Source organism: Gigantopelta aegis, chromosome 5 (genome assembly GCF_016097555.1).
Source record: "Gigantopelta aegis isolate Gae_Host chromosome 5, Gae_host_genome, whole genome shotgun sequence".
Classification (NCBI taxonomy): Eukaryota; Metazoa; Mollusca; class Gastropoda; order Neomphalida; family Peltospiridae; genus Gigantopelta; species Gigantopelta aegis.
Genome location: NC_054703.1, coordinates 14,628,537 through 14,640,801, shown reverse-complemented (window position 1 = coordinate 14,640,801; position 12,265 = coordinate 14,628,537). Strand labels below are relative to the sequence as shown.

The 12,265-nt window shown below is 35.6% G+C and overlaps 1 protein-coding gene across 5 annotated transcripts in view; it reads right to left on the bottom strand.

The window, feature by feature from the left end:
- Positions 1-341: 341 nt before the first annotated feature.
- LOC121373292 (collagen alpha-5(IV) chain-like) overlaps positions 342-12,265 on the bottom strand; it is a 42,153-nt gene continuing 30,229 nt past the window's right edge. For 2 of the 5 annotated variants that reach the window (XM_041499829.1, XM_041499828.1), the window contains exons 15-20: positions 10,675-10,830; positions 9,508-9,694; positions 8,049-8,164; positions 5,211-5,528; positions 2,601-2,646; positions 342-672 (exon numbers count right to left, since the gene is read on the bottom strand). In XM_041499829.1, coding sequence (XP_041355763.1) covers positions 2,618-2,646; positions 5,211-5,528; positions 8,049-8,164; positions 9,508-9,694; positions 10,675-10,830 — 806 coding nt within the window. In that variant the 3' untranslated portion in view covers positions 342-672; positions 2,601-2,617. The remainder of the gene's footprint in view (positions 673-2,600; positions 2,647-5,210; positions 5,529-8,048; positions 8,165-9,507; positions 9,695-10,674; positions 10,831-12,265) is intronic. The other 3 variants (XM_041499831.1, XM_041499830.1, XM_041499832.1) reach the window with 3 other exon arrangements.

Sequence of the window (12,265 nt, the reverse complement as noted above, 5' to 3'; positions counted from 1 at the left end):
AAGCGCAAATAAAAGATCCATTGCTGCTAATCAGAAAGAGTGGCCCATGTAGTGGCGACAGCGTGTTTCTTCTCAAAATATGTGTGGTCCTTAACCATGTCTGACGCCATATAACCGTAAATAAAATGTGTTGAATGCGTCGTTAAATAAAACATTTCTTTCTTTTCTTTCTTGAAAACAGAACTTACTTTGTTATTTGCAAAACATGTTTTTTTTTTTTTTCTTATTACGTCAAACCAAACTAAAACTACTGACAAAAAAATCTTTAAATTATTTGACTGAGACAAGGTAGAATAATATCCGATTCTCTGTTCGACCACAAATAAATAACAACACCAACATATATCTAATATTTCGTTTAATCTAGCACTTAAGTTCGAACTAATTGAATACAGTGCCTTATAGATATACTATATAGCATTCATTTATCGTCCATTCTTGGATCGTAAGATGTAACAAAATGCACAGCATTATTATTTGTTAAACCAAGCACGGTCAAAGCCTGTTGATGAAAAGTTATAATGAAAAGTCAAGATCAGTGTTTAGTGTCTGTTTACTCTATATCTTTATGTGGTACAATTAAATGCACAAATAAACTGCTCCACGTAAGGGAATGTCTTCTTTGGTGGTCACGTCTTGACAGTCTCCGATTGTTTAGCCCTTAACAACATCCTGAAAAAAAAACCCCACACAAAAAGGCATAAATTTATTATCAAAATACATTTCATTTCAACCTATTTCCATGCTTATACTCAGCGTGCTTGTCCTTGGCATACACCTCAGCTATCTGGGCTGTCTGTCCAGGACAGTGGGTTTGTTGTTAGTTGGTTAGTGGTTAGTGAGAGAGAAGAGGGTGTAGTGGCCTTACACCTACCCATTGAACCCTTAAGAATTCGCTCTGGGTTGGAGCCGGTACCGTGCTGCGAACCCTGTACCTACCAGTATGTAGGCCGATGGCTTAACTACTGCACCACCGAGGCCGGTTACAAAATACAGGTAGAAACGCGCGATAACACGCAGGAATACGCAGACACGCACGTGTTCCTGCAATTCCCCAAGCACTTCCCTAGCCCGAGTACTCTGACTGTGATAGAGCTAGACGGACATTTGGACATAAATACGCTCTCATTACAGTCAGAGACCAAGCTTTGTATTTTTTTGGCAATTCCCGACAACCAAAAAGTTGGCAAAGATTTCCGCTCTAATACCACAACAATCCTATGTTTGACATCAATACCTTTACATCGATCATTTTCGAGTTAACTGATTAAAAAAATCCACATATTAATCACTAATACACATACTACAGAAAGAAATCCGACAGCACTCACATTCAGCTACGCTTCGTGACACTCCGTCGCAAGAATTACAAAGCTCGGTGACCTATTTCGTGACGTAGATCACGTGATCGCCCACTGGGCGATTCCGCCTTGTGCAACAGTTACAGGGGCCGTCTCATACCTAGCGACGTTACAACATGGAAGAGTTGGCTAATGGTTTCCTCTCTAACACAGTGATAAAATTACCAAATATTTGACATCCAGTAGCCGATGATTAATGAATCAATGTGCTATAGTGGTTTCGTTACACAAAACAAACTTTTTTTGGTGATTGTCGGGCACTTGTCGTTTTGAGACGGCCCCTGGAAGACGGAATGGCTGAGTGGGCGATCATGTGACGCATCGTCACGATATAGGTCGGCGAACTCTGCTGTCCGGAGTTTGCCGAACCTTAGCTGAATGTGGGTGCTGTCGGGTTTCTTTCTGTAGTGTGTGTATTAGTGATTAATATTTGAATTTCTTTTAATCAATAAACTCGAAAATTATCGATGTAAAGGTATTTCACGTCAAACATAGGATTTTTGTGGTATTAGAGCGGAAATCTTTGCCAACTTTTTGGTTGTCGGCAATTGCCAAAAAAATACATAGCTTGGTCTCTGACTGTAATGAGAGCGTATTTATGTCCAAATGTCCGTCTAGCTCTCTTACAGTCAGAGTACTCGGGCTAGTACTTCCCTAGTAATTACAACCTTTTATTTATTAGGTCTAAGAAAATAATGACTTACAGTGAACAACTGTAAAATCCATTCAAATAATTCGTTACATTCACAATCGCAAGTATTATGAATATTAATAACAGACTTGTGTTATTCCGATGTTCCCAACCTTAATCCTAACATGAGGTGACGAATACATAAAACAAATGCTTAATTAAAAACAAAAACGTTAATGTTTGCTTGTTTAACATCACATTATTATATTAAAGATCGGCTATTGGATGTCAATCATTTGATAAATTTGACCTATAGTATTAGAGGAAAAACTGAGTGACTTTTTTCTATGAATAACAAGCGATATTTTATATGTACCTTTTCCAGAGACATGACAGCATATATCACGGCGATTCATATTTCCTAACTACGTAATTTTCTGCAGGTAAATGATACATTATATCTTTTTTTTTATTGTTGTTGTTTTTGTTTTTATCTGCTCAAACCATAAATCTGCATTATATATTCATTCAGATATGTTTGAGAATTGCAAGATTGTTCTTATATATATTTAAAGCCATAAACACTATGTGATCAATATTAGTATTACCTTGGTTCTGCTGGTCTTTATTGGAAAAGACTCGCCATGAAACTATCTGTAATAGAAAGAAATTGACGATTAAATAATATATTTTAAGACAAATTAATTTGTTTTATTATATACAGTGTTGTATTATAATACAGTATTTTAAACTGAACACATTAAATACTATATTCTGTACGTACACTCTCATTGTTTCAATAGTGTGTTTGGTCTTCTTTTTTTTCTTCTTTGTTTGTAATTCACCAAAGTACGAACAAGTACAATTTGTACCATTATTTTAATAGAACCCTTTTGTATAAACCAACAAGAACCCTTGATAATATTATCCCAATGTCCTAACTTCATATTTACTGCATATGCAGACCTTATCGTTTAAAGAATGCAATCAATAATACTACCCATTAATCACTTACGTCTAGTTCAGTGAGAGTATTTTTAGCTGCCATTAGCATGTGAATTTACATGGTATCAATACGTATACCTTAAGTGGCTCCCCATTATCTAAGTTAGAGGAGCAATCAACCACTCCCCTAATTTAGTTTCACTTCGATGCGGTCCTGAAACGCACTTAGAATTTAATTATTTTAATTACAGTTATATGGCGTCAGACACACACAAGCAATGGTCTACTCTTTCCGATTAGCAGCAAGGGATCTTTTATATGCAGAATCCCACAGACAGGATGGTATATTCCACGGTCTTTGTTAAACGAGCTGTGATCACTGAAGCACTGATTGGAACGAGAAATAGCCCATTGTGCCCATCGATGGGGATCGATCCTAGATCGACAGCGCATCAGGCGAACACTTTCTACTGGGATACGGTCCATCCCAAGCAAACATATTTGACAGTAGTAAAGAACCAGGCCACAGTAATAGTATTTTATAGTTTTCTCCAGACAAAAAGGAACTCTTTTTAATATATTTCTAGGGATGCAGTTGCAATGCATGTATATATAGATAATACTACATGAGTGGCCGTTCGATACCATTTATCTTACAACGAGTTGTTTATATAGATAATACTACATGAGCGGCCGTTCAATACCATTTATCTTACGAGTTGTTTATATAGATAATACTACATGAGTGGCCGTTAGATACCATTTAATTTACAACGAGTTGATAATGTAGAGAAAGGGTGTTAGCAACCATTTATCTTACATCGAGTTCTTTATATAGATAATACTACATGAGTGGCCGTAGGATGCCATTTATTTAACGAGTTATTTATATAGAGAATACTACATGAGTGGCCTTTCGATACCATTTATCTTACAACGAGTTGTTTATATAGATAATACTACATGACTGGCCGTAGGATGCCATTTATCTAACGAGTTATTTATATAGAGAATACTACATGAGTGGCCGTTCGATACCATTTATCTTACGAGTTGTTTATATAGATAATACTACATGAGTGGCCGTTAGATACCATTTATCTTACAACGAGTTGTTTATATAGCTAATACTACATGAGTGGCCGTAGGATGCCATTTATCTAACGAGTTATTTACATAGAGAATACTACATGAGTGGCAGTTCGATACCATTTATCTTACGAGTTGTTTATATAGATAATACTACATGAGTGGCCGTTAGATACCATTTATCTTACAACGAGTTGTTTATATAGATAATACTACATGAGTGGCCATTAGATACCATTTATCTTACAACGAGTTGTTTATATAGATAATACTACATGAGTGGCCGTTAGATGCCATTTGTCTTACCACGAGTTGTTTATATAGCTAATACTACATGAGTGGCCATTAGATACCATTTATCTTACAACAAGTTGTTTATATAGCTAATACTACATGAGTGGCCATTAGATACCATTTATCTTACGAGTTGTTTATATAGATAATACTACATGAGTGGCCGTTAGATACCATTTAACTTACAACAAGTTGTTTATATAGGTAATGCTACATGAGTGGCCATTAGATACCATTTATCTTACAACGAGTTGTTTATATAGATAATACTACATGAGAGGCCGTTAGATACCATTTATCTTACTACGAGTTGTTTATATAGGTAATACTACATGAGTGGCCGTAGGATGCCATTTATATAACGAGTTGTTTATATAGATAATACTACATGATTGGCCGTAGGATGCCATTTATCTAACGAGTTGTTTATATAGATAATACTACACGAGTGGCCGTTAAATGCCATTTATCTGACAACGAGTTGTTTATATAGATAATACTACATGAGTGGCCGTTAGATACCATTTGTCTTACAACGAGTTGTTTATATAGATAATACTACATGAGTGGCCGTAGGATGCCATTTATCTTACAACGAGTTGTTTATATAGATAATACTACATGAGTGGCCGTTAGATGCCATTTGTCTTACAACGAGTTGTTTATATAGATACTACTACATGAGTGGCCGTTAGACACCATTTGTCTTACAACGAGTTGTTTATATAGATAATACTACATGAGTGGCCGTTCGATACCATTTGTCTTACAACGAGTTGTTTATATAGATAATATTACATGAGACGGTGTTAGATACCATTTATCTTACAACGAGTTGTTTTTAAATCAAAGCCTATAATCCCCCCTCCCCCGTGATGTATTGCTATTACTTGGTCCTCCTGTCCCTGGCATCATGGGATTGCCTCCTCCTCCCCCCATCATGGGATTGCCTCTGGAAAACATGGTTTTGATGTACTCGTTCAGCATCTGGTCAAAAGGATTCACAGCGTTCTGGTTACCAGCTTTAGGGGACGGGGCTGGGAGCGGTGCGGGTGGTGGAGGTGGGGGAGACTGGGGAACTGTAGCGCCAGGGAAAAGCGAGGCGAACATGTTGTTGTTTTGGCTGTTGGGGTTTTGTGTCGGTTGTGTTAAGCCCAGGAAGGACATCAATGCGGCATCGCTGACGCCACCATTAGCACCAGTCAGATCTGAAAGGAAGAGTCAAATACACTGTTTCAAGTTAAAGATACGCTAAGTTAAAGGTTAGCTTTATAATAACAATTATGAACTATTAGCTGTATGGTTTAAATATAATTTACTGTATTCTCAATAATATGTTTCAATAGTTATCGATTATATCGAGTTATTATCCATATGGTTAAACATAACCGAGTTAATAATAATCATACGAAGCACACGTGTAATAGCAAGTGTAATGACGTAATTTTGGGAAGCGACGTCATACCATGACGTGACTTCTCCAGTCCTAGCTCAGACTGTGCATTTGAAATATGACGTCATTTCGTCATCTCCTTCCAGTTGTGGCTGAAACATTTTGAGTTGGGTCTTGTTATTCATAAAGACAACATCAATAATAATATGGACAATAAAGAAATTATTACACTCGCGTGTGAGTCGTACTGATTTTACGAAACTCATGTCAGGATTCATGTATTACCCTCGCTCTCGCTCGGGCAATACACAAATTCTGACACTCGTTTCGTAAAATCAGTACAACACACAAGTTCGTATAATAATCTCTATTTATCAAAGGAACTATTCATTTAGCTATAATTAAAACTAGCTGTTTGGTATATATGATCGATCATTTGTACAGAATTACCTCCCCTTATCCGACTTTTGTTCCAGAGAAGCCATTGCCTCGGTGGTGTCGTGGTGAGGCCTTCGGGAATAAGGCTGGCAGGTACTAGGTTCGTAGCCCGGTACCGGCTCCCACCCAGAGCGAGTTTTAACGATGGGTAGGTGTAAGACCACTACACCCTCTTCTCTCTCACTAACTACTAACCACTAACAACTAACCCACTGTCCTGAACAGACAACCCAGATAACTGATGTTTGTGCCCAGGACAGCGTTCTTGAACTTTAACTGGATTATAAGCACGAAAATAAGTTGAAATACAATGAAATGCGTTCGGAAGGTAAACTGGAGACAGTGGAATTCATAATTAAAAACATTGCTTGATATTGTAACACATTCTATGCTAAACGTTTCACAATTTTATATTAGAAGAATGATGACATTGTTATTCATACGTGACATCATTCTCAGTTACTTTCTGTATTTCACTATACAGCTATATATGGGGGAAATCATACATATTGCTTCAAAATTCAAGGCCGATAACTCAAATGTATTTTTTTCCTTTTATCCAAAAAGCAATTTAATGTAAGAATTGCAATTGTTTTTTTAAATATAAAATTAAAGCAGCTATAACTGTAAATAAAAACATACGTAATGCCATCTCCTGGTATTTGACTACAACTTTGTCTAGTTTTAACTTTATTTTATTACAAAGTACAAAGTTCATTTTGCAGTTAAAATTTGTCTTAATTAGCAACACCACTAAATTATTTAAGCCTCGAGCAACATCACCACTAGATTATTTAAGCCTCGAGCAACACCACTAAATTATTTAAGCCTCGAGCAACACCACTAGATTATTTAAGCCTCGGGCAATAACACTAGATTATTTAAGCCTCAGGCAATACCACTAGATTATGTAAGCCTCGAGCATTACTACTAGATTATTTAAGCCTCGAGCAACACCACTAGATTATTTAAGCCTCGGGCAATACCACTAGATTATTTAAACCCCGAGCAACACCACTAAATTATTTAAGCCTCGAACACCACCACTAGATTATTTAAGCCTCGTGCAACACCACTAAATTATTTAAGCCTCGAGCAACACCACTAAATTATTTAAGCCTCGAACACCACCACTAGATTATTTAAGCCTCGAGCAACACCACTAAATTATTTAAGCCTCGAGCAACACCACTAAATTATTTAAGCCTCGAGCAACACCACTAGATTATTTTTACATATAGTCTTAGAGAGCAAACCCACTACATGTTTTCCATTAGTAGCAAGGGATCTTTTATATGCACCATCCCATAGACAGGATATCACATACCACGACCTTTAATATGCTAGTGTTGGTGGTGCACTGGCTGGAACGAGAAATAGCCCAACTGACCCACCGACGGGGATCGATCCTAGACTGACAGCGCGTCAAGTGAGCGCTTTACCACTGGCCTACGTCCACAAACAATAACAAAAATGAAGACGAAAATATGGTAGAAATAGAAAGGAGAAAAAAGAAAAGACAGAAGAAAATGAAGGAGGGGAAAGGGTGGGAAAGAGAAGGAGACGAGGATGAAGAAAGAAAACGAAGAGCTTCAGCAGAAGTAGGAGAAAGAAGAGGAGGAGAAGAAGAAGAAGAAGAAGAGAAGATGAGAACAAAACAGTTTTTGGTCTCCTGAGAGGATTTGGTGCTGGCCTGGTGCTCATAAAACTTTTATAGAGTCTAGACTGAAGACTCTAATTGAGTCTGAGACAGTAATGTCATGACAACGACATACAATCGCTATGCTTGTGACGTCATTAGAGATTGAGTCTGGACTCTTAAAAGTTTTATAAGCACGGGCCCAGGGACCTACAGAACCGCAAACCAAGACATGCCAAAAACTGTTAAAAACATTACATGGGAAGTTGAACACACCAGGAAACATGTTCGAGTTGGATGCTGGTTCCTGCTTCTGTTGAGCTGGAAGCTGGACTGGTACCGGGGAGTGAACCTGAGCGGGGGCTGGGAAGATCCTGTAACAAAGACGAAACGCTTGTCTTAATATACCCGATATACTCACAGTGTGTTAATATACCCCATTTACTCACAGTGTGTTAATATACCACATATACTCACAGTGTCTTAATATACCACATATACGCATCGTGTCTTAATATATCCGAATATACCCGATATGCTCATAGTGTCTCAACAGTTTTCAAAACACACGTAAACTAATATACCCGATATACTCATATATAAATTTAATATACCCGATATACTCAAAGTGTCTTAATATACCCGATATACTCATAATGTCTCAACTGTTTTCGAAACATATGTACACTGGACACCAAAAGAAACTGGCATAAATTAGTACATATAATAGATAGCACAGTCAGTGTAGCTAGGGTTGTGTGCCAGTGGAGGGAGATGAATTCGTGGAACGAACGAGTTTACCTAAAGCTCCTCAAATTGTTAAGGAGACGATTTTCTTTGTTTCTGTCACTTTCACCTACATTTTTTTTCTTCAGATTATATACTTTCAGAAATTGATAATTTTGCAAATTAGATGCAAATTAATCAGGTCACGGGGCTATATTTGTTGACATGTAAAACATACGTAATACCATTACCGCCCAAATTTGACTAACGTATTCTTAGTAGAACACCCCACCCCATTTCAATAGCTATTTGATGAGAATATTAGTATTCTCGTGTGGTTCGGTATTGTCAGTATGATATTTTAGGAATACAAATAATGTGTATATGCTGCAGTAATAAAACACAAATATCGTCCTGAGGAGATACAAGCCTATTGCTCCGTTTTGTATGGAATAAAATACTAATTATAAAAATTTAATATTTAAAAAAATAAAATATGTTACATTAAATTTACAGAATGCTAAACCGTTAGACCAAATTTGAACACATTTTGTTTGCTGTTACCCGTATATTCAGAAAATAGTTTTCAGGTATAATGTACTTCCTCCCATACCCTCTTCCTAAAAAATCCATACCCCCCCCCAAAAAAAAAAAACAACAAAACACCCAACAACAACAAAACACCACAAAAAACACAATACAAAAACACAGCAGCAACAACAACAAAAAACAACAACAACAACATAACAACAAACAGAAAATCAATCCAACAACAAAAAATAAAAAACCTACCTACCACCCCCCCCAAAAAAAAAAACCCACACAACAATAACACCCCCCCCCCCCCCCCCCAAAGAAAAAACAAAAACAAAAAAAACAAAAAAAAAACAACCCACAACCCCAGCATTATTAAAATGAAATTTTTCCGATCACAGCATACAAAAGGGATGTTACGATTGGTTTAACGAAGGGACTATTTTTTTAAATTTACATGGAACGCCACCTGGTGGTTTGTTGTTTGCTATTTCCTTGGCCATGTGGTTTCCGTCCGGGCATCTGTCTCGAGTTGGAACCGGACTGCTGACTGGACTGACCAAACATCGGGGTGTTTCCAAACAGATACTTGTCTATAGATCCCATGTTTGGCATTCCAAGATTCGCAGGTTCTGGGTTCGACCCTGGAATAGACGGTATGCAATCGTTTTAAACAGCTGTACAACAAATCAAATAACGTAAAATCTGACACTTTAAACGGACATTCCCGAGTTTGCTGCATTGTAAGATGTTTCCGACTAATAAAGTATTTCTACGATTAAACTTACATATTAAATATATTTCCTTGTTTAGAATATCAGTGTCTGTATATTCAATGTGTTTCTGGTCGACTTAATATTTGTAAAAATCCCAAACTGGATTTTGTCTTCAAATAATTTCGTACGTAGGAAAAAAAAGCTTTTGAGGAAAATAAAATGAAAATTAACCTAATACAAATATTAGAACGATTTAATATACAGTCACTAATATTCTAAACAAGAAAATATATTTAATATGTTTAAGTTTAATCGTTGAAACATTTTATTAGTCGATAACATCTTAAATCATTACAGCAAACTCCCTTCAATATCACCTTTCTCGGTCACTATGATGTAACTTGACCAACATTGTTGGGTTTTCATTTCAAATTTTTATTTATTATTTATTTGTTATTATTAATATTATCATCATCTTAATCATCATTACTATTATTATTATTCGTATTATTATTATTATTATTATAATATTATTATTCGTGTTATTATTATTATTATTATTATTAGAGGAACATTCCTGAGTTTGCTGCAGTTTTTAAGATGTTATCGACTAACAGAGGCTTTTTAACAATCAAACATATTTTTCTGCATGAAATATTAGTGGCTGTATATTGAACGTGTTTCTGATCGTTCTAATATTTTTACTAGGTTAAATTTCATTTTATTTCTTAAAATATGGTTTATGTTTCGTAAGTACAAAATAATAACTGACAAGCATCCTCGTCCCTCTTTTATAAAGTTGTGAAATGGACCCCCTTAATTTACTGGTTTACTTAGTATAATCAATAATAAAACCATTCTAAAAAATTAAAAGGAAAATGTGGCAACTATATGAGATACAAATATACCTGGGAAGCTAGGCATGCCTTGCATATTGGGCATGCCTGGAATGTTGGGCATGCCGGTCATGGCAGGCATGTTCTGATTCCCTGGTGCTGGTCCCATTCCTAAAGCGGCCATTAGTGAGGCCATGGAGGTGTCCGGGGCAGCCGGTTTTGGCTTCCCTGCAAAAGAAAAACAAACTAAAGTTATAAATCTGAACAACATAAAGGCGCAGTTTAAAATACTAGTTTTGGTGTTGGATGGAATATGAATCTTTGCCCTTGTACTCCTTTTAAGGGATCCACATTAGGAAGTAAATACTATGGTTTTGTAAGCGGAAGGAGGAGCTGCATTAATACCATGTTGATGCATAACAAATTCCTTAATTGACGTAATGAAAATTAGATAGTTTTAAAGGGACATTCATGAGTTTGCTGCATTGTAAGATATTTCTGACTAATAAAATATTTCTACAATTAAACTTACATATTACATATATTTTCTTGTTTAGAATATCAGTGTCTGTATGTTCAATGTGTCTCTGGTCGACTTAATATTTGTAAGAAGCCCAAACTGGATTTTGTCTTCAAATAATTTCGGACGTGCAAAAAAATTATATTTTAGGAAATAAAATTAAATTTAATCTAGTACAAATATTAGAACGATCAGAAACACGTTTAATATACAGCCACTAATATTGTATGCAGAAAAATATATTTGATATGTAATAATTACAATCGTTAAAATGAATGAATGAATGAATGAATGTTTAACGACACCCCAGCACGAATCGTTAAAAAGTCTCTGTTAGTCGATAACATCTTTAAATTGCAGCAAACTCAGGAATGTCCCTTTAATATTGAACAATGATAGAAATCAAAGATGTCAACTTAACTGAATCAATGCAATATTCTACCAAATGTATGTGAGGAAACTTTGATTCACTATTATTTTTTTCATAACGAAGAAATCTGTTTGAAATCTAGATTATCAAACCTATTTCTCTGATTAATACAGGCACTTTAGTTTTGTTGTTGAATGGAAATTACATTTTCGTGTTAGATGGAAATACAGTTTCATATTTTTCATCAGTATAATTTTAATGAACACATTTTACCACACCGATATATATATATATATATATATATATATATATATATATATATTTATTTATTTATTTATTTGTGCAACAAGCCGTATTATTCAGGAAACCATATTTATATATTTTGAAGAAAACACATGAAAGCTACAAAAGCAAATAAAAAATGTATACGATAAATTAATGGAAGATCTATACGCATTGATTAAAAAAAACAACCCCTGCCCCGCCTCTTTGCTAATTATGACATTACAATGCGTTCTTCGTCATTATACTTCATTAGGGAATGACAGTCATGACTCTTACAGGGGCATTGTTGCCTTTACAGACATTTAAACAAGATTTTAATGAATGAAACTGGATATTTGACCACTTTTGAAATATGCCCAAACCGTATTCAGTCTTGCTATGTTAACACAATATATATACATGTATATATTTTTGGGGGTTTTGTTTTGTAGGCTTTTTAAAAAACAACAATTTTGTCCGTTTGATTTTGTTTTTGTTATGCTATGTTT